This window comes from Lampetra fluviatilis, chromosome 31 (genome assembly GCF_964198595.1).
Source record: "Lampetra fluviatilis chromosome 31, kcLamFluv1.1, whole genome shotgun sequence".
Classification (NCBI taxonomy): domain Eukaryota; kingdom Metazoa; phylum Chordata; class Hyperoartia; order Petromyzontiformes; family Petromyzontidae; genus Lampetra; species Lampetra fluviatilis.
Window position 1 is genome coordinate 2,208,721 of NC_136305.1, and position 27,401 is coordinate 2,236,121.

The 27,401-nt window shown below is 49.0% G+C and overlaps 1 protein-coding gene across 1 annotated transcript in view; it reads right to left on the reverse strand.

Annotated features, from left to right (window-relative positions):
* LOC144943434 (ATP-dependent 6-phosphofructokinase, platelet type-like) overlaps positions 1 to 27,401 on the reverse strand; it is a 66,100-nt gene that overhangs the window by 11,827 nt on the left and 26,872 nt on the right. Inside the window, exons 4-13 of the mRNA XM_078870848.1 lie at positions 22,035 to 22,224; positions 19,330 to 19,495; positions 15,343 to 15,387; positions 13,218 to 13,326; positions 9,595 to 9,690; positions 8,728 to 8,820; positions 7,614 to 7,739; positions 7,053 to 7,117; positions 3,957 to 4,026; positions 2,388 to 2,534 (exon numbers count right to left, since the gene is read on the reverse strand). Of these exons, the coding sequence (XP_078726974.1) occupies positions 2,388 to 2,534; positions 3,957 to 4,026; positions 7,053 to 7,117; positions 7,614 to 7,739; positions 8,728 to 8,820; positions 9,595 to 9,690; positions 13,218 to 13,326; positions 15,343 to 15,387; positions 19,330 to 19,495; positions 22,035 to 22,224 (1,107 nt within the window). The remainder of the gene's footprint in view (positions 1 to 2,387; positions 2,535 to 3,956; positions 4,027 to 7,052; positions 7,118 to 7,613; positions 7,740 to 8,727; positions 8,821 to 9,594; positions 9,691 to 13,217; positions 13,327 to 15,342; positions 15,388 to 19,329; positions 19,496 to 22,034; positions 22,225 to 27,401) is intronic.

Below are 27,401 nucleotides of genomic sequence, written 5' to 3' on the forward strand. Positions count from 1 at the left end.
GAATGACTGAGTTACAAACTCAAGAGCCGAATGGCTCACAGGGCTATACCTAATAAATGAACTAAATGAAAATGAGTGATCTTATCGCTTTGGAGGATTTGTTTGGCTGACTGTGATGTGTTGCACTGATTGGGCCAGTGAGGTCACATCCTCGCAAAAATGTTCAAATTATTTCAACGTGACGATTTATAAAATAGAAAGGATGTAACAGATTTGAAGACATATTCCTCATACAACATACAAATACAAACTGAATGTGAAGAACAATCACGGTCAATTACGTGCCCAAGTAGCAATTGTTTGTGTCGGTAACCAAGATGAAACAAAAATATTTTTCTCGATTCGAGCAAAACTCAGCAAGCAATTAAGCAGGACCCCCTGGTGTTCGCCAGGACCAGCTCTGCTCGTTCTACCGGATTTCACTTCAGCAGAGTTACCTGCAGGCTGCAAGGTGGCGATGAGGAGGGAGGGAGAGAGAGAGAGAGGGTGAGTCACTGTATTTTTTTCAACGTTTTGAAAGTTTATAATTCAATAATATCCCCAGCATCATTGCTGTCAACCCCCCACCCACCCGGCTCCGTGCCAAACTGAACGTGACTTGAATATTCTGTACTGAACTTAAAATACAGCAGCGAGAAGTCCGTGGAATGAATAATGCAGTATTGTTAATAGTCTACGAGCCACAGAAACTTGCGTTTCTGTGACGATTGTGACATCTGATTCTGAATTAGGAATGGCCATGAAAATTCGAGATTCATTCGAACTGTTTAACTCCTTTAGGATAGTCCTGCTTGGGATGTTAGCCAAAATTATTATTTTTTTGGAATAATTAACGTTATATACAAGCGTAGAAGTCCACAACTTTAAAAAAAAAAATAAGTTAACTTATGTGACCCGGGTCGCCCTTGCAAAAGAGGCACCGTTGCTTAATGGGCCTCAATGGGTTCATTTCATACCCTTGTTTCACAGAAAGCACATAACTATCACGCTATTGAAGTTATGTGCATTCATGCCAGAACTGATTCCCTTAATTTGAGTGTGGTAACCTCCATTAATTATACAAGTTGTCTTTACATCAAGCCTAATGTAAAATGAAATGCCAAAGGCAGAATGAATAATTTATTCAGGTGCGCGTGGCAATACGTTCAATACTCGAGGTGGGCCCTACCTGTCACGTGTCCTTCATGTGACCTTGGGCACAATGCCGTCGTCAAGGCGAAATGGACATCGTTGGTCCGCATCTAGAATTACCGACGACTGTGATGGATTCATTTGAGCCGAAAACACGTGCACTTTTTGGCCAGACTTTAGAGACAATCTATGTTGGTCAAAACATTTGTGCTTCCGTGAATACGTTCAGCCATCGGTCTACGCATTCACGCATTCCATTCATCCCTCTGTGCTCAGCAGCGCGTTTGACAATCCATCTCAAACGTATGTACCTTGTGCTTTTGTATTCTTAGGTTTTTTCGGTAAAGTCACGTAGGTAAAAATTTTAAATTAATAAAAGTAAAATAAAATAAAAATAAAATAAAAATCACGACGTTTCGGAGGCAACACAAGCTTCCATCTTCAGGTGGAACCGTCACAGCCCTACAGCTGTATCAAGTAAAAAAAAATGAAAAAAAAATGACTGCAAGGATTGCTACAGCTGTAGGGCTGTGACGGTTCCACCTGAAGACGGAAGCTTGTGTTGCCTCCGAAACGTCGAGATTTTTATTTTATTTTTATTAATTTTAATTTGAATTTTTTACCTACGTGACTTTACCGAAAAAACCTAAGAATATGAATCCTTGCAGTCACGAAAGCTTCAAATCTAGAATTGTGCTTTTGTGTTTGTGCGAGTGGACAAAGTCTGTGTCGTTGGTAATTATCCTGTCAGGGCCATCGAAGCAGGGCAGGCAGGTGTGAGCTGTGAGCTCTTCAATATCAAGCTCGTGTCTGTCTATTAAGACAGACAGTGACTTTAGCCCGCGACGGGGGGGGGAGCACACTGTGAATAGGCAGACGTGATGTGACACGCTTAGCGGCAGTCTATTAATGATCGCAATTACAATAACGATGATAGCAAAAAAATGATTATCTGTGACACCATTGATGCGTGGGGTGGGGAGAAGCTGCACACATGGCGGTGAGCGCACGGCGCCGCGCATCGGTTCGTCCCGCGCGTCGTTCGGCGTGACGTCCGACGTTTCGGCCCGCACTGCAGGGGGTCGCTCTTTCTCCCGAAAAACTTAGGAACGCTGGGAAGAAGCTCCCAGCTCGCCGAGCGGAACGTCGGGACGTCGCTGCCGAACGGCTGGAGCCACGGCGTAGCCCGCCAAGGTCGGTGCCACAGGCCGCGTACCTCCCCGACGGCCCGCGTCTCTCTCCGACGGCCCGCGTACCTGTCCGGTGGCCAAGCCCTGGAAGCCGTCGTTGACGGTGAGGACGCGCAGGCCGCACGTCATGCCGACGCGCACCGCCGAGCGCACCGCAGCGTTCACCCCGGCAGCCGGCGCTCCGACACTCAGCACCGCCACCGCGAAGGCCGTCTGTGTGACACACAACGACACGCCGCTCACGGCCCCCGTTGGCGTCGATGGTGTGTGCGTGTGTGCGTGCGTGCGTGATGGTTGATGAGACGGATTAGTCCGCCAGGAGTAGCGGGGTGGCGCATCGCTGGAACGATGTCTCCGTCGTATTCGTGAATCGGGCATTGAGTCGTCGTTATACGCTCCGTGGTTCTGCTCTGGGTGGTGACCACAGTCTCTCTGCGTGCTGACGGGGAGAGTTTTTAATTTTCCGTCTGTGCATCGCCATCGAGTGTCCGCGGTTCAAGGCGTGACCCGTAAACTTCGTGACATCAATGCCATATCGCTGGTGTGCACTCGCGCTTACTTTACGACAGCTTTAGGCCGGTGTTGGTGGATCACACACGGATGGAACCATCATACGCGTGAGACACCCACATGCCAGGTAACGAGGTGGTGCCTGTGAGGAAGGAGTACAGCAAGTAGGTTCCTGATAGGCTGCTGGTGCAGGGTTTGACTGATCCATTACCCTTACGTGCGGGCCTTTTGACCGGGGCCGAAAGGGCATCGATGATGACTCAAACGTGAATACTATTGCGTCAGCTTTGCTGAGAGGTGCTTGCGGGATTCCCATCGGCTCCGTCAAGCCACACCTGCAGTTACGAACCACATCGTGCCCCGCGCTTTAATATCAGCAAGGGAATTTTTTTTTCTTTCTCTCAAACCTGGAGGCTTTCCCCTTAACCTGCTGGCGCCTCATCCATGGGTTGGCGTCGGACAACCGTCTCTCTTGCCGTGTGTTGACTCGTTTGTGATGTGTGTATGGTTGTGTCTGTCTGTCTCAGTTGTGCCGTTTGTCTCGTTCACGCCACGGGTCTCAATATGCACTCCCTCATTTGTGTCCTGCTCGTCCTGTCAATTCGACGCTTTGTCTCAGTGGCACCATCTCATTTCTCATGTCTGTCTCACCGGAGTGTCTGTCTGAGTTTTACCGTCTCGTTTGTGGTATCTGTCTCATTCGAACTGTCTCATTTGTCGTGTCCATCTCATTTGTTTTGTCGTTTGTGACCAAAATCCAAAGCAGCGTCCTCTCAAAACTGAGTCTGCACACTCGCTGATACCGTACGCAATTCTATTCGTAAACAAAGTCCTTCAAATGAGACCCGTATATCTTATATATACTTGGCACCTCCATCTGCAGTGCGGTGTAATTTCCGTTGATGCTTCTGCGTTCAGCTACGGAGTGTTTTCTTTTGCTTTGTTTACGACCGAACCTCGTGCCGCCGTGTCTCGCTGCGACCGTCTCGCTGCGTGACGGGCGACGGCTCGGATTCCGGCTCGGATTCCGGCACCGCCGTTGTGCTCTCTCGCCAAGGACACCCCCCCCATCCCACCCCGCGCGAGCTTGACGGACACCTTCAAACGAACGGGTTCGGCTCTCACCTTGGCTTTGCTGACCGGGGCCTTGTTGTTCGCGAATAGGTTGTACGAGTTGAGGTTGTTTTGGAAACTCCTTTCGGGCAGTACAAAATAAAAAAAATGAACAGAAGGATCACCGAGAGAGAAAAACAAAGACACAAATCACATTCGGCCACGGCGGCAGGATGTCCGCAAATCTACGTGGACCAATATCTGGCAGGATGCTTGCATTAGGTCACGTTCACTGTGTGTTCATGTGTTTACGTGCATACGGGCACGCACATGAGTGTTACGATCGCACATCTATTATTATATCAGTATTATTATTATTATTTGAGATATTTTGACAAAGAGTTAAGTGGGCCATGGTGCAGGGCACCGTCGCGAGAAGGAATGGTGATGGCAGGTGCTTGAGAGTAACGATGGCTCGGCAGCCAAGAGAGGGAGCGTGCCAGAGAGCACGTCCCGCTACGGAGATGGAGCGATGAAGTTGGCTCAGGCGTGGAGTCGTGTGCAAGATGGATCCGTTGCATTGCAGGATCATGAGAGATAACAACGGCTCTGGGAGGCGTTTATCCAGCAGTGGATTGATCACGGCTGACGATATGTGTGTAACCTCTCCCGCACTGTACGTAGCTAAACGTGCTATTCTGAGGTGCGGCTGCATGTTCAATGACCATTGCAGGCAGCTAGGGCTGCATGTGCAATAATCACTGCACATGCCACCCTGGCTCTCTGCACCTATGGTGAATAGTTATTTGTGATTGCCTGTCTCTTTATCAACAGCTTTCATTCCAACTCTGTCCCGAAGCCTCCATCTACCATCTTCTTAAAATAACCTTTAAACACCACTTCCCCTTAATCTCAAGATGCAAACGTCCCACACCATTGCATCGCGTAACTTTTATTGTTAAACGAGACGTGTGGCATGTTTTGAAAAGCTGTGATTTGTTCACCTTTTCCCCCCACGATTTCTCTTATTGGTGCATTTTGTATATTAACGTTCATATCTTTGTTTAACACGTAGACTTTCACGACCAATATTATTCAAAAGAAAGTTTTTTGGGTTAGATCGCGTCAGGATAAATGTGTCGTAACCCTCCACCACCCGACACAGCCCACTGGTGTGTTGGAGACTAAATCCACAACATTTACGATTTGAGTAGTACGACGTTTCGCTGGTAGTTACATCCAGCATCATCGGGCGATTTGCCAAAATAGCGAAGCAATCAACCTTAAATAGATATCTTGTCAATCCGCTGCTGGATGAAGGCCTTCCTTGCAGCATTACGATCGTGGCGTTGTTTTGGCCATACTTCACCGTGCCGGTCAGTGCGGGGGTCAGTGAAAGGATGATTGGGGTGACCAGGATCGATTCGGATATCACTCACCCCACTTACGTTCGCTGTTGCTTGGAATCTAATTCAGGTCACCAGGTTCAGAGCGCAGTGACGCTACTCCCTACGCTACCCACTTCACTCACCCGCAATGCAAATGTATCGTAGTATACTATGAATCTGCAGTACACCTCGCCTGAACAGTTTTCTGAAGTTATTTATGTTTTACTGGGTGTAGTGGCAAACGTGCGCTTGAAATCCAGCCACTCGGCAATGGGGTTGGTGGACCGCTTAAGGATGAGAGTCTGGAATCGCAAAGTGCTGCAGAAAGAGCCTCGGTGTGTGGATACACACCGACGTTCTATGCTATGATGTGCCACTGGGATGCAGTACAGCAAGTAGGCTGCTGACATATCTGTTCCAAGTTCGTGTCCTCCGATTGGCACGGTCGGCTACGTTACGGTGCGGAAAAAGTTCAACAGACATTGTGGAAAAGGCACGAGCCAAGCATCCTAGGCATGATTCTCTTGAGACTCGATGCCATGACACCAGTTGACGTCGTACAAGGCATCAATTATTGAGTTAGCCATCCCGACTTCGTGTGGCCCCTTCCCTCACCCATTAGAAGCGGAGGTTATCGAGTTAAACATTGCTGAGCAAGCCCACGCATTCGTCCACGCATTCATTTGTATTCTAGTTTATTCATTGACGCGTGTACAGCGTCGTTTTCTGATGTAGTTATATATATTCGACGGGTGGTTATTTTGGAGCACGCGCGTTTGAATGACAACGTGCGGGTGCAGGGACAGTATTCGTCTAATGACAATGACATTAATACCACATCTTTGTTTATAACGTGGAATGTGGAAATGATGGGCTAGCCCGTGGCACAATGGTTGGTACGCCGTGCTCTAAACCCATTGACCTGAATTTCATTCCTGGCCCTGGCTCACGTTGGTGGCGAGTGATATCCGAATCCAGCTTCACCGACCCACATTGTACGAAGATAACACAGGTCAACAAAAAAAAAAATCTGGCCTGGACTTTTGCAGCTGTTTTAGACTAATTTCAGGGTGCTGATTCCAAATCTGATCTCAGATTTTCTCTATCACATCTTATTTTTATGCTATCGGCATACCCCATTTTCATTGATTTTTTCCGAAATTAACTCTGTCACTTATGTTTGCAAGTTGTTGCGAGTCAATGACTGCTTTAGTGTTAAAATATGGTGCTGTATTTTTAAGATAGTGTGTTTATAATATAATTTTATGTAGATATCCACATTTATTTTATATTTTTCTTCTGCAGTTTTTACTGAAAATGCAATATTTGATATCTCAAAAACCTGATGTGATAGACAAAAACTTATGCTAGATTTGGAATCAGCACCCCAAAATTACCTTAAAACCGTTGGAAAACCTTATGCCAGAAAAAGTGTGTTGACCAGTGTAATTCAACACAACCAGGATAAGTGTCTCACTCGCAGTGTCAGTTTAACAATACTGCCAAGGGGCCTCGCCACGTCGGTGAAGCGAGGCTGGTTTGGCAGGGCGGGATTGGGTCTGGCATCATTCGCCGTTGATGTTAGCCATGGCTGGGATTTAACTTTGGTCCCCGGGTTCAGAGCGAAGTGCGCTAACCACTGCACCGCTGCTCCGCCCCAAGCATCGACCGTGTGTAACCCCGACACTTGTATTTATACAGTTCGGGCGTTTAAAAAAAACATCAAACGGTCATGCCGATGATGAAATGTATGTGGCAATTAACGAGGTCGGAGTCTTACTTTCCGCGGAGTCTCACGGCGTCCTCGAATCGCCCCTCGTCCATCGCCTTCTGCACCGCCTGGGTCTGTGCGCACGGTGCACGATGGCGTTCAACGCAGCAGAGCGTGAGCGGATCACTCGGCCGCAAACACACGCACCCGTCGCCAGGGCTCAGCGTCTCGCTGAATACTCTCCAGGTCGCTGGTGGATTGGAGTAGGCGGCACGCGGCGGCTTGCAGTCGCAGTTGTAACTCGAGGTATACTGGATGCGGTGTGCCGGGTGTGGAAATATGTTCTGGGTTGCTGACCCGGACAGATGAAGGTGATTCGTAATCAAGGTTTCTGGGTTCGATCGCTTCAGTATAAATGTGTCATAACCCTCCACCACCCGACACAGCCAATCAGTAAGGGATTTGTCACGTAAACAAAACGCCGGAGTGTTGGAGAGTAAATCCACACGACATTTACAATTTGGATTTACTCCAACGGGAGTGAACCATGATACTGCGGCGGTGGTGGCAACGGTTTGCGGAGACCTTCCTCCAGCAGTAGATAGATGATGGCCGATGACGACGTCTCACCTGCTGCACGCACTGCATGAGGGAGTTGCGCACGATCTGGTTGCCGGTGAGCGCGACCACGTACGCCGGAGTTTCCGGCGTGGCCTCCAGCAGGGCCAGCACGGCCTCAAAGCCCATGCGACTCGCCTGCAGCACAACGAGCACAACGCCACGTGGTTTGTTGTTGTTCTACAGCGGCGTCTAAACCACCCCGAGCGCATCGCTCGATCGGCGCGCGCACGGGCCGGCGCGAGGACCGGTGCGCGGCTATGACGCGTCGCATCCCGCGGCAGCGTTCACATCAGCCGCCCTTGCCGCCGCACGCCGGCGTCTCGGCTGATTTGTTTTAATTTAATCTAATGATATAAAGGTGTCAGTTTTGTACCAGTTAAAGGGGTAAAAACCTTCCATTATATTTTGCCACTGGTAAAAGAGATCTCATAGTGTTCATTTAATCTATTTGGTAGAGCCCTGTGAGCCATTCGGCTCTCGAATCGGGTGCAACCGCAACAAACAAAAAACAAAAACATGAACAGGAAAACATATTAAAGTGAATATGCGCAAACAGAAAAATCCAGGAAAAAACTGCAAAGAAATCTTCCATAAAAAAGCACCGTACACCATACACCGGTTTGATCCACGCATCACGGGGGCGGCACCGTTTCTCGCCGAGCTCAACGAGTCTCCATTGCCCCATTTCCTTTCCTCTTCACCTGCCCTCGACGCCCCTCCACTCTGTCCCGTCCCTCCCCTGCCCTGCCGTGACCCCCACGTCGCCCTCTGTTGCGGTCGTCACCAGGAACGACAAATGCTTGTGTTGCGATCGAAACGTCGTAGTTTTTTTTTGTTATTTTCTTTAAGCCTATCTACGTGACTTTTCCAAAAGATCCAAAGAATATCTAAATCACGGTTTTTACTGCCGCTTTGAAACCGTGTGAAGCGCCTTGAACTGAGGCGCTCTATAAATATAAAATGAGATAACGAACAGCTACTCACAATCCGAGCGTATTCCTCAAATAACACCGTGTGTGTGTGTGTGGCCTCAAAAATATATATATTTTTAAAGATATATAATCGGGTGACGTTTTGGGCAATGGGCCTTCTTCATGGCGCGCGATGCACACGGTTGACGCACCAGTATGCGGTCGAAGGCGGAGGGCGTCCCTCCGCGCTGCACGTGGCCCAGCACCGTGACCCGGGTGTCGAAGCCCAGGCGCTTGACGATGAGCTGCGCCGACGGGAGGGAAGGTGACAGGCCGCATGGCGAGAGCTCGCGCGTAAATCCACGGGGGGGGGGGGGGATTTGCACACGCTGCGCCTAGCAGATTTAACTTTTCTATTGGTTACTGACGCCCTTGTTATATTCGAGAACCTCCAAGGGGCCTTGCCACTTTCTACCTTTTTGGCGATGCATAACCCACTCATCCGCTCAGTCGCACAACTTTTGACCCTGCTTGACGCAAGAAATGTCTCGACTCTTACCTGTCACACCGTCAGACCTGTATACTCTACGTGCTCTGCATCGCAAGCCTACGCTTTGAACGGAGGTCACTCCTTCTCCTCTGCTGCCCTCGGTGTGTCTGCAACTACCTCATCGTGGCCTTTTCAAACTGAAAGTTCTCCCCACAGAGGTGGCTGGGCAGCCCCTAGGGGTCAAAGCACTGGGCCAGTGCCGATGAGCTTCTTTTGGGTTTCAGCCACATGCCCCTGAGCTGCGTCTCTCTCGCTGATTGTCTCCCGGGTCGCTGGTAGACTGGACGGGGCGGCCCGTGATCAGCAGCCACGGCCTTGACGAGGCGCAATACAGGATGCGGCGTGCCGAGTGCGGAGATATTTTCCACGTGTGATGAGCCGGCAGGTAGGCCCCGGCTGTAAATAATGCCCGGGTACAGGTGAGCGTGCGAGGAGTTCCGGTCGATGAGGAGCTGGGGGGAGGGGGGGGGGCGGGGAGGGGGGGTCTAGGGTGGGGTGGGGGGGGTGAGGGGGGTGGTGGGTGGCGCACGTTTTTGAGCAGCTCCGACGTGATGGGCTGGTTGTGTGCGTCGATGGCCCCCTCGGCGACGATGATCATGTTCAGCCTCTTCCTGTGCACCCGCGTCTGAAATGACATTGCCGCAGTTTGAGGTACACGGGTTGCCACGCGGGCGCTGGTCCTCCCAGCGTCGTCGTCTTGTCGGGGCAGCTGCTGGCCCGCGAAATCTGTTAAAGGTCCCGGTCGTTGTCAGTAATGGCGGTAACAATAATGCACCGGTCGGGACAACGCGCGCGCATGTAGTACGTGTGAATTATTCTTCATACCCATGAGATGACCCCGTTTGTTGCACGCCGCAGGTGGCAAGCCTCGCCGTGTGACTGCGGTTCGTTAATAGCGGCCAATGCGGTTAATGGAGCAAGTGCGGGGGGACCCATTGGTTAACTTTCGTTCCACTGTTCGTAGTTGTTAGCAGAACCAGTGTGGAGAGCCGCACGTTTTTGCCACCGTGATGTGTTAATTTGCTTCACTGGATCGCCCTTTGTCAATCCACCGCTGGACGAAGGCTTCCTCGCGCCGTGCCCGTCATGGGGATTTTTGACCTCAACTTCACCGAGCTGGTCAGTAAGGGGTTAGTGAAGGGGGGCGGGGGGGAACTCGGGACCGGTTCAGATATTATTCGTCCACTGGTGTAAGCCGTGGCCAGGAACCGAACTCAAAAGGTCAACGGGGTTCATAACGCAGTGGGACATTCACCGTGCCGCCACTCCGTAAGAATGACGGACAATATTCTACGTGGGGAAATGCAGCGGTAGAGTTACAAACGGTTGCAAACGATGGTCTTGTTACTTTTCCATTCGCGCACATTAGAATAATGAATAACAATTCTGACAATCAGTCTCAATATATATCATCAACGGGCTGAGATGATGACACAAGGCAGCTTCGTCCCAGTGGTAAGCCACGTGACCACTGGCTAAAAAAACCCGCTACATTAACACGCTGCGACAATGCCTCATTCGACCGCTCATGCTGCCACTGTTTCTTATTTTGAATGTTTAAAGTTTACGCTTTTTGCAGGTCCCCCGATGTGTGCAGTTTTTCGATTCGGCTGCAATTCTGAATACAGCATCGCGAAAGTACGAGGGAGTTATTAAGAGTCATTGATTGCGAACTCGGTCGCATTGCGCGCGAGTGGAAAATTCCGCTGGCGGGGACTTTTTTTTTTCTTTTTCCCACTGGCCCGCAAATAATCCGGCACTTACGGACGATAATGCATTGTGTATCGCGCTCGCATGCAATACGTCCTATGCCCTTGCCTATCAACGTGTGCCTAAGTGCTTCCCTAATGGCACCCCTTTATATACCGTTTGTAATCCCGCGATCAAGTGCTCGACGCGGCCGTGAGCCAAAGTGTTTTCGTTAATGCGCTTTCGCCTCGGAGCAATAAAAAAATACGGTAACTTTGCACTTGCCAGCGACAATTTGCTCTACGTGACCACATTAGATCTGTGGTCTTTTCTTGCAATGGCACTGATATTTTAAAGTCCGACCGAACATTTTAACAAGAAATAATGGCAATAATTTACCCAGGAGAAGCTTCGCTTGGACTACCTTCCTGTACAATAGTCTTGGGACTATTTTACAGAAAGTTAGTCCTGCTACATTTTGGATGTTCGGCCAATTTTATTGAACAAAGTTTGGCTTCATGTGCCAAGAAAACTTGAGTACCCGGAAAAAAAAACTCACCACACATAGGAGAGGGTGACACTAAGCAATTACATCTCCTGGCCACCCGACACTTACAATACCTGACAAGCCCTGATTGCCACCCATCCGCGTACAAACCAGGCTCACATCTACTTAGCTTTCTGAGACCTCACGAGATGGGCTGCATTTAGCGTGAATGTGTCACACGCCGAGCGATAACCAAATGAGTCGAACGAACGTGGTTTCCCGTTCACTTGAACAGTGGGTGGCGCTGTTCTTTACAGCCTTGAGCCAGCCTTGGAAATGACATTTTTCTCAAATATGGGGGCGAGCCTATCCATAGCTCAACCACCGTTACCATTTCAACACAAAGCGGGACCTCTTTTAATGGCCCCATCGGGATGATTGTCTGGGTCCACCCCCTCAACCACCAATCGAGAATTGAACTCACGACCTTGCGAATGCAATGCACGCGCTCGACCGCGGCACCGCCGCGCCCTGATTCAGCGGTAATAGATGACCTTTTAACGCGGTGTGATCGCGATGACCCCGTGGGTTTAATGCACAACCCCACCGATGCCCAATGGCGCGGTGTGGGATAGCCACAAGGAGAGCGCTCGCTATGCAGGGATCTTTTCACTTGCAGTTGGCAAATTACAAAGCGTGCAAGATGAATTGCTTTGTTAATACCGTATTCCCTCGTTTTTCGCAATGTGCTATGCTAATATGCTATGCCAACTGCTTAGACACCATCGGACCAATCACAATCAAGGCACTTGCCACAAGGGTCATAGTTTGAGAATGCATCATAGGGTCATCCCCCCCCCTCCTTCGCTTGCACGACACAATGTTAAACAAACTCCAATAAAATGCCAAACGCAAAACAAAACGAGCAACTATGATTAGGGTCATCATCGCACTGTAGATTTTCTCGGCATGCCGGATTGTCAAATTGTAATTATCATCATCATCACTGTCATCGTTGCAAACGGTGTTCAGGATTGCACGAACACTTGTTGACTTGACAATGAAACATTTTAAAGGAGATGGTGACCTGAGTCTTCATCAGGTGGGGGCTGGATGGTGGTTGGTGGTGGTGGGGGAGAGAGGGAGGGAGGAAGAGATGCCTCATGCAGGCCGCATCGTATCCCAGCGTCACCCAGGGCCCGGTGCAATTAGTCTGCTGCTGAGGTTGGCCCCAAAAACCACCAAATAACCCCCTTTGCCCACCCCACCTGAATGTATCTTTTGAAGTGAATCATTGTTATGGTGCACCACCCCCACACAACGGCTCGGCTGCCCCCCACCCCACCACACCCCCCGCCGCCTATCCCAGAGGGGCTGTAACCAGGCCTGGGGATCTTCCCTGCTGCTTGTAGGTGGAGGGGCTTTGACTGACAGCTGCGGTCTTAATGCCGGAGGCAGAGGGTGTAAAGTGTCGCGGCTGGGGTCATTTGAGGCAGCGCGCCGACTCTTACGGAGGACTGACACGGACGGCTGGCTACAGCTCGTGCATTTCAATCGCCCACGGACGAGCATCGCGCGTCATCGTCGATTGGCCATGATCACTCTGCTGCTGCGTCATCATCGATTGGCCGTGAGTGGGAATCAAACTCTGCTCGTCGGATTTGGAATACGGTGCGCTAGCCACTGCGCGACTGCTCCCCACATACAGTACATGTATCTACACATGCATGTACTGTATGTACATAATACATGCATGTACACATGCATGTACACATGTATTTACATGTATGTACACATGCATGTACATTTGCATGTACACATGTATGTACACATGCATGCACATTTGCATGTACACGTGTATGTACACATGCACGCTCACACGAGTGCATGTACACATGTATGTACATTTGCATGTACGCGTGTATGTACACATACACGCTCACACGTGTGCATGTACACATGGGCGCTGCCCTTACCGCGCTCAGTTTGTCGCACATGCGGTCCTCCCAGCCGTCCTGCGGGGGGCTCTCGGGGATGAAGACCCAGTCCGCACCGCATGTCAGAGCGCTCACCAGAGCCAGGTAGCTGCGGACCGCACACCCAGAGTGGACACGCTACAGCAGAGGTCGTCTCTCTCACACACACACACACAGTGCAGTTCATCGTTATCAAACGTGCTCGTGGATTTGTATTTTTATTCACTCCGCATGTTTACACTGGAAAGACTTACCAAGTCTCAGGATCGTTTTTTGTGGGAGGGAGTTGGTGTGGACGGAGTGTCCTGGTAGGTTTTAGCAGAAGGGAGCTCGATTGCTGTGTTTCCAAATTCAATCAATAGCGATGGAATTTTTTTTATTTGGCAAATTTGGACCATGACGCTTTTAAACAATGGCCTGTTATCAAATTGTTGCATTGGTGGTTGTGACGTTCTTACACGCCCCTACTGGACGACTGTGAAAAAGAGCTTCATAGCTCATCGGATTCTTCCAGTATAAATAAATAATTTGATAATAAAACAGGTGACGCTTGCGAATGATGTCACGGGAACGCTCACTGTGACACGGCGACGCGGATAACCGGTAACTGCAAATGATAATTGAATCACTGCTGGTCCTCGTTGCATTAATCCGCATTGACCAGTGTGGTGAAGTACGGTCAAACAACGACCAGCGTGGCATGCGCAAGCCTTCATCCAGTAGTGGATTGATAAAGGGCTGAACTTTTTTTTTTGTTAAACACTGAAGGGTTTTTTTTTCAAGGGAGTAAAAATAAGTACATTGTTCAATCGTCACAAGAAAAACTATCTCAAGAAACTGAAACTCAGTCGCATGAAAGCAGGATGGATAAAATGAATAGGAATGTAAAGAGTAAACACACAACGATGAAAATCGTAATCAGCAGCAGCAGTGCAAAATTAACGGTGAAATTAAACATCGAAATTTCTCTCTGGGAGAATCACTGCCACGTTGCTCGTTTGAGACTCTGAGACTGGCACTTGGATACAAGAGTGAGAATGTGTCGCCGTCTTACCAATCCACATTCCCATTCTGTCAGTCCCCATGAGTTTCTCATCATTTACATAAATCGAGCGGATTAATTTAGAGAAAATAAACACAGCGCAATAGATATGAGTAATGCAAAACCACAGCAGTGAACAGCACGACTGTAATTAAAAAAACATGACTATAAACACACGGATGATGGAAAAGATTAAAAAAGATTACATTTAGGGACCCAAAATACTTCTCCACCACTGGCATTCACAAACTCTGCCTAACAACTGATACATATTTAATGGTTAACATTTACCGTAATGACTTTTACTCAAAACAGCGAGGGAGGAGAGAGGCTTGTATTTGGGCGATGACATTTAAAATGTGGTCTCTCAAAAAAGTGTGGTTCTTTTTAATTCAAATAGCATGACATTTACATTTTATATTATTATTATTATTATAAGATAATGGTTTACAACCCTTCCTTCAATCCATTGCTGGATGAAGACCTCCCTATACTAGGTCAGTCATGGGAGGTTATATGGTCATACATCCATACTTCAGGTTGGTGAAGAATAGCAGAGGTGGTGGTCCAGCACCAGTTGTGACATCACTCGCCACCGATGGTCAGCCTTGGCTGGGAATTGAACTCGGGTCGTGGGTTCATGGCGCGGTGACCCAAACACTGTGTCGCCACTCAGATATTATATCAAGTGATTAGACGTCACGACGGATGGCAATGTAATTAACTGTGATGTCAATTGCATTCGGCAGTGCTGGCTGTATGCCCCATCAATCAAATGTGACAGCTGTGACCGGGGCTTGATTTTCTCACCGATTAATTTCCGGCGCGCTGGTCGAGTGGACGGAGTAGGCAGCGAGCGACTTCTAGTCGCCAGAGCCGTGGCGAGAGGTACTATGGATGTGGTTGTGCCGAGTGCAACAATATGTTTTGAGTAGTCGACCCCGGACAGACCCAGCTGAAATGAATCCCTGCATGAGACGGCGGTTTGTTGTATCTATGCATGTATGTTGAACTTCTTTCGCACCGTACATAGCCAACCGTGCTAATGGGAGGTAATTGAGAGGGCCCTGCAAGGAGACTCACCCACAGTGCCTCCCCATCACCTCCAGTACAAACGTCCGCTGGTGGCTGCAACAAAGCACACGTCCGAGGTTAGACTTCCGCGTCAGAAGCTGCTGTCATCATATCTGGGGTGTGGAGCGACCTCCTCCGACCTCGCTGGCTCCGTAAAACAGGAGAGTTGACTGACGATCATGATCCAACACCGACTAATTCACTGCAAACCTGCGGCTAGTTACCTCTGTATCACTCTGCTATCACTCCCACTCTGGTTACTTTTCCCACTCACGTTTGAACCCTGCGTACATTTGCTTACTCATCAAAGTTCAGTAGATTATTGCTACGGTGTGTAAAGGGGGTTTGTGCTTTGTTTTTGTCCGGCATCCTTGTTTGAGCAAAGGTGTCGCTGTTATTTTCTGCAGATGTTCGCATATCTGAACTTTTCCCATATCTGAACTTTTCACATATCCTGCATGTCACTCTTTTGTTTGCTTGCCAACGCAGCAACCGTTCCCATGGACTTCACTCGCAACTTCCTGCGCCCGTGTGTCGTCGCCTCCCACGTTGCGTTCACCCACCACACCGCAAGTCTCCGTGCACTTATTATCGTTATGATGATTGGACCCTTTTAACTCTCTCCTGCTGTCGTCATGAAGCCATCGCTTTCTCAACATCACCCGTTGAGGCGAATGTAAGAAGGTCGTTAGGAAATCAGTGGCTTATATATATACGATGATATACACATTGATCACCGTGTATGGCAATATGGTATTCCTTTGTTATTTGCGGGTGATACGTCCCGGAGATGCTCGCTAATGGAACATTTCGCTGCTGAATGAAGGCCTCCCCATGCTCTCTAAAACTAAACTATAAAAAATGTTGATGTTATTTTTATTTTACAGAAAATACATAAATAAGCTATTAGATGCATGCACATTATCATCAGATATCACTTTCTCTCATCATTTTATCTCATCACGTTCTCTCTCATCACTTTATCCCTCTTTCTCTCTCGATGCAGTCGTGCAGAGTTCGAGATGCGATTGACGGATCACAAGTTGGTGAATAACGAGGGAATACTGTGCATGCCAGGGGTTCACGTCACCCCTGCAGCCACTAGAGATGCCGCATTCATCACAATGGCAACAACAAATCGATTCGCGAGCCAAAATCGTGACAATTCATCGGGTTGCGAGGGCTTGAATCATTCGGTGACTCTCAGGCTTGGCATCTTCAGTTGCAACATCAACCAGCCAAGGACCTGATGACAGCATCAAATGATCGTTGTCTTTTTCCACAATTACGCTGGAATAATTGCGTGCGGGTTTCTCCTGGGCATATCGATTTCCTCCCACGCATTAGATGAAAAATAATCGAATAAAATTGTCCCGTCTGAATATAAACAACGGAAATATGTCTATCTGTATATCTATCGATTTCTATTTATCTGCATTTGTTTCCCCCCCCCCCTATCTTTCTATAATTCTCTCCGTCTACCTGCATCACCTTATATGCGTGTCTCTCTGTACGTCTGCCGACAAGTCTATCTGAAACATTTTCATGTTTCCATTTCACTGTCCTCACACTACTTTGGGCCCACCTATGACCCGAGCCGTACAAGGGGAGGAATTCTCAACAGTGGTTGCTCACGTCAGCACTCTCTCAGCAGCAGCAGCAGCCTTTCATGTGGCCCCACGCACAGACACGCACACACACACACGCGCGCGTCTGTCCGTGGGTGCGGTAGCGTAGCGGTGAGCGCGCTGCGCTGCGAACCCGGTGGCCCGAGTTCGATTCCCGTTCACGGCCAACACCAGTGGCGATTATCTGGACCGGTCCTGGGCCTTGCCTAGGTCGACTCAGCCTCAAATGAATATCTGGCGCGATGTGTAAACATCCCCACTGTGGGAGACACAGGCGGCCGGGCTTGGTGCTGGCCACCCACCCCCTCATATGCCGTTCCGGCCTTCATAGGTGCTCGCTAACAGCACTTGCCCCAACAGTCTGTTAAAGGCTATACGGAAGATTTTTTTCTTTCTGCGTGGGTGTGGAGAGCGGTGGCGCAGTGGTTAGCATGCTGAGCTAAGAATCCTGCTACCCCAGTTCAATTCCCGCTCACGGCCACCAACACCAGTGACGGTTATCTGAACCCGTCCTGGGCCCTCCCTTAGGTCGACTCAGCCTGGTCACCCGCACCCCGTCATGTTCCATGCCGGCCTTCATAGGTGCTCGCTAACAGCACTTGCCCCAACAGTCTGTTAAAGGCTATACGGGGGATCTTTGTCTTTGCGTGCCCAACAGTTGTGGCACGAGCCTCTTGTTAAACGCTGCTCGTGGTCGGTGCCTTTTAGCCGCGTCCACTGGCGGTGGTTTCACTCGAAATATTTCGCTGTCTGGTTCCCATTTGTAGGTCCAATTACAGGCGCGACAGTGTTTTTGTGTTTTAATTCCATGTACATCCGGTCTCCCCATCACCCCCCCTCCTTCTCCCTGCAGTATAAGGTCAAGATTTTTCTTTTCTCCCTTTCGCTTCCTTGTGAGACGACCCCATTGCGAAGTAAGTGTCCGTTGCCGTGGCAGTTTTCAGGCCAAGAGGAAGTTTATAGTTCTGGGGCAACACTGACAACAGTTTTAAGGCCCTCTCTCAAATAGCGTAGGGGCAGACTTGAGAGGTCTGGTGTGGACTATGCGGCTGTTGTCAGATCTGACAGAGGGAAGGACGTGATGCGGGGTGTGTGGTGGCATCGTCGGTATTGGCTGCGACGGAGAAACAACTTTTTGTTAATTCGGTGTAAAAAAAAAATTTCTTTCTAGAGTCGCAATGCACGCGAGCACGAGACGGTGGTTCCTTCATCAACAACATCACGAAGCAGCAGTCCTTAAAGAGCCGCACGCAACTCTGGAGCCACGGGTTGCCGACCCCTGATCTCAGCTGTACGTGTCGTCGTCAGCCATGGTTTACCCACTGCCGGATGGAGGCCTCCCCAAAGCCTGCACCATCTCTTACAGTCTTTTGAGCCAACAATCCATAGAGCTCCCATGTTGGAGCTGATTTTTATCGCTCCATCTCCCCCTCCTTTTGCTGCCGCCCGGTCGTGAGTCCCGACCACCGGAACGTCATTCGTAGTGGCAACGTGTTCTGCCCAAGCCCGGCTGAATAGTCGTTAAAAGTCGATGAGACATTGCTAACTTGCACTATGCTCCTCTAATCCTCCCCGTTTCTCGCCGCAATGTGAAGCGTGCGCGTGTCGACGCTTCTGTGAACTTTTCAGCTTCTGCTGAAATGTCCACGTTTTGCGCGGCTCGTGTGGTGTAGCGGGTCGTAATATAAATATAATATAGCAGGTCGTAATATGATAAATACAATAATATAACAGGCCAACCGAGCTGAAACCGCTCAGTCACATCGGACGAAACTACGTTCACGCTCACTGGATTTCGACGAAGAAGTCACCGAAATAACCTGGGCTTAATTCAAATGTACTGCTATTCGTACGAGTTGAGTGTGAGTAATTTTCCATTCTCCAAAATAAAATTGATTCTCCTGAATGTCCCACCAGAGTCACAGTCATGCGATTTACCCGTGAAATTTGCCAGTGGCTGAGTGTGGCTGGCATGGGCTCCCGGAGCAACACACTGCAGTGCTGAGATGTGAACTCTCTCGCCTGGTATACAGGTGGTCGTGGGTCCGATCCTGACCCTGATGCCTCTATATTTGGAGTTTGCATGTTCTCCCTGTGGTCGCGTCGATTTTTCTCTGGGTCATCCCGTTTTTCCCTCCACATTTAGAATCAAGGTGCATTCCGATTATTTGGCTGCTATAAATGTCCACGTGACAAGCCACTTTGTTGAGCTATCATTTGTGGTAGCCAGGTCTCTTCTGAAAAAGAGCTACATAGCTCAATGGGCCTTACCTGGTACAATACAATAGCTTAGTTTAGTAAAAAGCAAACGCAAAAACCAAAATGAGACGTAAACTGCCGTTTCGGCCCGCTGGGGGCCCCGTCACACCTGGTGGCCGTGGTCATGATGGCGTCCACCACCTCCACGATGCGGTGCAGCGCCGAGTCGGCGCCGATGGTCATGTCCGTGCCGCAGAAGTCGTTGTCGATGGAGCCCACGAGGCCCACGACGTGAAGGTGGCTGCAGCGCTCCGCCACCTCCTCCGAGATTTTGCCTGGTCCAGCGCACGAGAAAGTTCTCGTATCGTCACGATTGTCATCGGCGTTGGTTGTGTTTCTCGTCGTCATCAATATCATCATCGTCACAGTCAACTTTGTTCGTTCTTAATTTGAAGCTTTCGTGACTGCCGGAATCCATACTCTTTGGTTCTCTCGGTAAAGTCACGTAGTTAGAAATAAATTAAAATAAAACAAATCACGACGTTTCGATTGCAACAACACAAGCAATCATCATCAGGTGGGGAAACCACAGCAAGAAATGTTTTTGTTTGTTCATCATCGTCATTTGCTGCGCTCATCGGGTACGAGAGGGGGGGTCATTTCAACCTGGCAGCACTGTGTTTCTGATCAGGTATGCTCAGCCACCGTTTGTCTTTCAAGTATGTCTGAGCAACGCAGTCGATGTATACAGTCATTGTGTCAACTAACGTGTGGCGTGCATCTAGTCGACCCTCGGCAAGAAAGGGGTTCCCACCCCCAGAGGAGGTGCTGCTCCATCGGGGGGCCTGGCGCAGAAATTATTATTGGGTGGGGGGCCCTTTCATTCAACTCCAAGTGAGATGACAGAAGAAAGACATAGCGATGGCGAGACGAGAGAAATGTGGACGAAGGACAGAGCTGTAGTGAGAAGAGAGATGCAGATGGCACAGATGTAGAGAGAAGAGAGAGATGCAGATGGCACAGATGTAGTGAGAAGAGAGAGATGCAGATGGCACAGATGTAGTGAGAAGAGAGATGCAGATGGCACAGATGTAGTGAGAAGAGAGAGATGCAGATGGCACAGATGTAGTGAGAAGCGATATGCAGATGGCACAGATGTAGTGAGAAGAGAGATGCAGATGGCACAGATGTAGTGAGAAGAGAGATGCAGTTGGCACAGATGTAGTGAGAAGAGAGATGCAGATGGCACAGATGTAGTGAGAAGCGATATGCAGATGGCACAGATGTAGTGAGAAGCGAGATGCAGATGGCACAGATGTAGTGAGAAGCGATATGCAGATGGCACAGATGTAGTGAGAAGAGAGATGCAGATGGCACAGATGTAGTGAGAAGCGAGATGCAGATGGCACAGATGTAGTGAGAAGCGATATGCAGATGGCACAGATGTAGTGAGAAGAGAGATGCAGATGGCACAGATGTAGTGAGAAGCGAGATGCAGATGGCACAGATGTAGTGAGAAGCGATATGCAGATGGCACAGATGTAGTGAGAAGAGAGAGATGCAGATGGCACAGATGTAGTGAGAAGCGATATGCAGATGGCACAGATGTAGTGAGAAGAGAGATGCAGTTGTCACAGATGTAGTGAGAAGCGAGATGCAGATGGCACAGATGTAGTGAGAAGAGAGATGCAGATGGCACAGATGTAGTGAGAAGCGAGATGCAGATGGCACAGATGTAGTGAGAAGAGAGAGATGCAGTTGTCACAGATGTAGTGAGAAGCGAGATGCAGATGGCACAGATGTAGTGAGAAGAGAGATGCAGATGGCACAGATGTAGTGAGAAGAGAGATGCAGTTGGCACAGATGTAGTGAGAAGAGAGATGCAGTTGGCACAGATGTAGTGAGAAGCGATATGCAGATGGCACAGATGTAGTGAGAAGAGAGATGCAGATGGCACAGATGTAGTGAGAAGAGAGATGCAGATGGCACAGATGTAGTGAGAAGAGAGAGATGCAGATGGCACAGATGTAGTGAGAAGCGAGATGCAGATGGCACAGATTTAGTGAGAAGCGAGATGCAGATGGCACAGATGTAGTGAGAAGAGAGATGCAGATGGCACAGATGTAGTGAGAAGCGAGATGCAGATGGCACAGATGTAGTGAGAAGAGAGATGCAGATGGCACAGATGTAGTGAGAAGCGAGATGCAGATGGCACAGATGTAGTGAGAAGAGAGAGATGCAGTTGTCACAGATGTAGTGAGAAGCGAGATGCAGATGGCACAGATGTAGTGAGAAGCGAGATGCAGATGGCACAGATGTAGTGAGAAGAGAGATGCAGATGGCACAGATGTAGTGAGAAGCGAGATGCAGATGGCACAGATGTAGTGAGAAGCGAGATGCAGATGGCACAGATGTAGTGAGAAGAGAGAGATGCAGTTGTCACAGATGTAGTGAGAAGCGAGATGCAGATGGCACAGATGTAGTGAGAAGAGAGATGCAGATGGCACAGATGTAGTGAGAAGCGAGATGCAGATGGCACAGATGTAGTGAGAAGCGATATGCAGATGGCACAGATGTAGTGAGAAGAGAGAGATGCAGTTGTCACAGATGTAGTGAGAAGCGAGATGCAGATGGCACAGATGTAGTGAGAAGAGAGATGCAGTTGGCACAGATGTAGTGAGAAGCGAGATGCAGTTGGCACAGATGTAGTGAGAAGCGAGATGCAGATGGCACGGATGTAGTGAGAAGCGAGATGCAGATGGCACGGATGTAGTGAGAAGAGAGATGCAGTTGGCACAGATGTAGTGAGAAGAGAGAGATGCAAAGTGCCAATGCCGTGCCATTGCCCGGCTCTGACAGGTCTGGGGGAGCCACCTTGCTTGAGCAGGCTCTGCACGTGCTCGCCCCACTCCTGGCGGAACATGTTGGCGCCCGTGAGGCTGCCGTCGCCGCCGATGACGCACAGGTTGGTGATGCCGTGCTCCAGGAGGTGCAGGGCCGCCTGCTCGCGCCCCTCCCTGCCGCGGAAGTCCTTGCAGCGTGCGCTGCCGATGACCGTGCCGCCCTGCGGGTTCACCACGCAACACAGGCTTGGCACAGGGCGACGCAACGCGTTTGCGTGTGCGCGCGCGTAGGCGTGTGTTGTTGTGTTAGGTCGACTCGGTCGGTCAACCCGTGGGTCTGTCCCGTGACCTCCTGCCAGTGAGCAGTCGACACTTTACGTGGTTTTAAAGTGCACAGAGCCGGGCAAAAGCGCCGCAGTGATGCCACCGCCACTTCGTGGCAAATGGCGGTTGTTGTTAGGTGGACTCGGTCTCGAATGAGTAACCTGGTGCTGTGTGTTATCATCGCCACTCGGGAGGCAGAGGCGGCCCCGGCGTGGTGTTGGCCACCAATCCTCTCGTGTGCCGTGCCGGCCTTCGTAGGTGCTCCACTAACAGCATTTGTCCCAAAAGTCTGTTAAGGCTACACGGGAGATCTTTGTCTTTGTTATTATCAATCGAAAACATGTGTTGTAATGTAAAGGTAAAGTTGCTCGCCCTGCTATGAGTTGCTCATACCACTGCTGGCGGAAGGGTCTCTACAGCTTTTTTGAAAAAAAGATTTTGGGGTAAGGCCCACTCGGCTATATTGCTCTTTTTCAGAAGTCACTTGAACACAAATAATAGCTAGACAAAGTGGCTGAACATGTGCAAATTTTTATAGCAGCCAAATACTCTCACCGCACCTTTATAAATGTGGAGGGAAAAACAGTGAGCACCTGGATAAAAATGCACGTGACCGCAGGGAGAACATGGAAGTTTTAAATAAATGCAAACTCCAAATATACTAGAGGATCTTTAGAGAGCATCTCTCCCTCGAGGGTATTTGGGCCTACTCCTCCACGCTAGGAAGCACCCACACTTTACCCACCACACACGACCAGCCAATCGACGATCTGTGGCACGTACATTTATCCGGCTTGGTGGACAGTTAGGGCGGTTAATTTTCCACAAACTGGCGTCCACGTTTTTCATCATAGAGGTGTGATAGGATGGGGCATCGTGTTCGTTATATATTTCATTTATAAGTAGATTTTTTTTTGTAATCACAAACGATTTGGCTATATCCTGACATGCACCCGCATCCATTCTGACATATGCAAAAACGTTGTTTCGACTTGCGTAGCATTTGTTTTGAATGAACAAGGGTAAAAGGTGAAATTGCAGCCAAGCTATCGCCTGGTCACGCCACTGCTAGCGGGAAGGGCCTCCACGAGGTGGGGACAAGCGTAGGAATTCAAATCCCTTCACCGCACTTGTCGTACAAGACGGGCAACATTTCTGCACCCACGAACAACCACGTGTCGCGGTGGGGAGATGTTGACTACCTCGCCCGGCATGCAGGAGGTCCTGGGTTCGTTCCCGACCTTGACTTTGTATATTTGGAGTTCGCATGTTCTCCCGTGGATTTGTCTCTGGGCCCTCTGGTTTTTCCCTCCACATTTAGAAGAAACATGCATTTAGAGTCTTGATTTGAAGCTTTCGTGACTGCAGGAATCCATACTCTTTGGTTCTTTCGGTAAAGTCACGTAGGTATAAATATTTTTTTTTCATAAAATTATTTTATTTTGTACCTACGTGACTTTACCGAAAGAACCAAAGAGTATGCATTTAGAGTCTTTGACTGCTATAAGTTTCCACGTGATCAGCCACTTTGTTTGAGCTATCATTTGTGGACAGGTCACTTCTGAAAAAGATCCATATAGCTCAGTGCGCCTTACCTGGGAAAATAAAAAAATACTACATTCGTCAATAACGCTGTGTTACCATAAAAGGAAATGTCCCTGACTCACAGCACACAAATAGAGAAGGACCATCACCTGAAACGTCATCTATTGTATATTTTGCCTTTCAATGCCACACCCAGTGTTACTGACAGATGTATGAATGACCCTTTTGTCGTCGATTGTGCTCGTGCACCACTGCCAAAGCAGGTTCACCAAATGATTTTCATAATTCTCAGCAAACCCACAGGAGGGATATAATCCCTACCTTGCCTCGTACTTTATCGCTGGGAACTCTGAATTATTGTCAATGTCAGTGAACGTGTTTACACGTGTGTTGCTCTGTGGTCCAGCTCTCCCTCGAAAAGGCGACGTTTGATCTCAGTCGACTGTCGCCTTTGAAATGATGTCACGATGGTGGCATCCTTCAAACTATTCTTGGTTCTTTCAGTAAAGTCACGTAGAAGGGAAACAATGAAATAATACAAACATAAAAACATAAAAAAAATTAGAATTTTTATTGTTTTAATTTTTATTATTTTATAGTTTCCCTTCTACGTGACTTTACCGAAAGAACCAAGAATATGAATCCCTGCAGTCACGAAAGCTTTAAATCAAAATAAAATCCTTCAAACTGTTGAGGAAAAGTACACGGCCTTGGGCAGGACGCGTCGCTAGATGGGCACAAAGGCCCGATGGTCGAGACTAGGGGTCGGCAAACGCAACCGGCCCAAGATCCACATGCGGCTTTTTAAGGACCGCTGCTTCGTGACTTTCTTTTCTCCGGATCACCGTCTCGTATTCACCGCGTGCATTGCGGCCCTTCTTGTTATTTTGGTTTCCGACCTGTCCCCCCCAGCCCCCCCGGTCAAGATAAGTGAACAGGGAGAGGCACCCAAGGAATGGAGCCCACGTGAGAGGACGCTCACTGAGAATTTTGAGTGACGGCATCGACTCGTGTGCAGCAGCAGTGGCGGCTAGGTGGGTTAGCACAGCATGGGATCGTGAGAGATGGAGAGGCCTTCATCCAGCAGTGGATTGACCATGGCTGATAACGGCGGTGATGCTTGTGAGCAGCGTTATAATGCCTTCGGGTGTTTTGCAAGCGATGATAAATTTTCGCAAAGACGAGGAAAGGGCACTGAAATCGATCGTTCGACCGCTCATTTTTGCTTAAAGGTCATTAAGCATCCCCTGAGATCTCAGCAATCTGTCACCCGCAAGTGATTCCTCGCGAGTAATCATGGCTAAAAATAATTGACAATTGAATTTCTCGCCCAAGACCGCACTTTTCAAACATGCGATGAAACGCGCGAATTCCTGACTTCCAACGCCCCGCCGGCTTGGACAGCTGTGCCCACATTTTATTAAAATAATAAAGTTACATTGAAAAAATAAATAAAACTGCCCCTTGGTTGTCCAACGGCTTTGCTTTGGCCAACTTACAAGTAAATGTAAAAAAAAACATTCAATTTACCCTAAACATTGGCCTTCGGCATTCAGGGCGTGTGTCCGTGGTCCTGTATTGATGTGATGCTGCTGCTGGCTATATTTGAGGCAGGGAGACTGTTTGTTTTTATACAGTGCACATTGTTTGTTTGGCAAACAATGGTTTTCTTTAAAATGTACACACACGCGGTGGCGGTAAGGTCGGGCTGTGTCCAAGGCGCCCGATGACCCCCCCCCCACCCAGATGTTTGGGTTGTTAACTACGCGCTGTTCTGCAACTGAAGCTCCCAGTGCGTGGGGTGAAACGTCGGACATCATCATCGAGCTTTACAGCAAATCCGCAGAGAAACCTGCCACCACCCCTGCAGGAGTGTTCGACACGAGGATGTTGGAGATTCCAGTGGTCTATGGATGACATGAAATAATGTACAGTCCTCTGTCGTCAATCCACTGCTAGATGAAGGCCTCCCTGCACCGTGGCGATCATCATGGCGGTGGGGTTGCTTTAGCGGTCGTCGCCGATTTCGGCCGTGGCCGTGATTCAATCTCAGTTCATTTTGACCTCCCTCTCCAGTATCAAAAAATAAGAATAGGTTTCACCCTTTCTGGCAATAAAACAGTTGTGTTAAGACGTTAAAACACCAAACTGAAACATTTTGCAAAGAATCGTGTCTGCATTAACCACATATACTTGTGGTGAACAAGTATATATATTTTAACTTCTTAACACCTGTTTTATTGCCAGAAAAGGTAGAACCTATTCTTATATTCAGTGCATTGGGTTCACGGCACAGTGAGCCCACCACTGCGCCACCTCTTACACCACTGGTGGTTTCTAGCGAAATAACAAAAAAATACTTCCTGCTTTTCATAACATGGAAAATGCCCTTTTCTTGCTCGAGGGCTTTTTTTTAAAGAATGGTTCACTGCAAGAGAATTCGAGCGGCTGACAAGTCTTGGAAGTTTTGTGTTGGGCGTGTGCCTGATGTGGTTGCTGATAGAAGCGACGAAGAACAGGGAAGTGAATTTTCAGTGACATCGAGTGCAAGAACACCTCACCCATCGTACCACAGTCAATATCTAGTCCTACCGAATCAGCCTTCGTCAGTCCACTTCTGGATGAAGACCTTTAAGTTTAAAGTGTGTTTCTTCAACCGGATGAGATTTCAAGGGACCAGGATTGTCTCATTTGTCAGAGAGACCTGGGTGACCAAATATTACTTCCGTGTCGTGTCCGTCACATTCGGGGTTGTTTGACCATACTTCCTCATACTCGGATGGAAACGGTGGGAGACCCAGGACTCGTTTAGATGTCTGCCGTGGCTGGGCCATCCAACGCAGATGGCTGGGTTCAAAGCACGGTGCGCTAACCACTGTGCCACCGCTCTCGCCCCAAAATACCTGGTAGAGGTCACAGAAATGATTCTTTCTCAGGTCTGCCTTGCAAAAGAAACAACGTGAAGAGTGAGGGGCTTGCCACTGCAGTACAATTCCACCGCGTTGCCATGAGGCAAGACCATGCGTGCAACACCCTTCGTGGCAATACAGAGGTGCCTTTATGAGGCAGTGGAGGAAGTAGGTTGCTGTTTGAATGAAGACTGTTCTCTCGTGTCTGTGTGTGTGCGTGCGTGCGTTTTGGGGAGGAGTAGTGCAGCAGTTAGCGTGCTGTGCTACGACCCGGGTTAGATTTCCACTCACATCAACACCAGTGAGGATTATCTGAACCAGTCCTGGGCCTACCCTAAGTCGAGCTAGCCTCAAATGAGGACCTGGTGTGGTGTGTGAACATCGCCATTAGGGATACAAAGGCGGCCAAGCATGGTGATGGCCACCCACCCCCTCGTGGGCTGTGCCGGCCTTCATAGGTGCTCGCTAACAGCACTTGCTCCTACAGTATCTTAAGGCTCTACTGGCGATCTTTATCTTTGTGTTGGCAAAAACATTGATTTGTCAATCCGCTGATGAATTCATTTATCCCAGGCATCGATTGTTGCTGTGTCGGTCGACGCACTATGGGTCAACGAAGT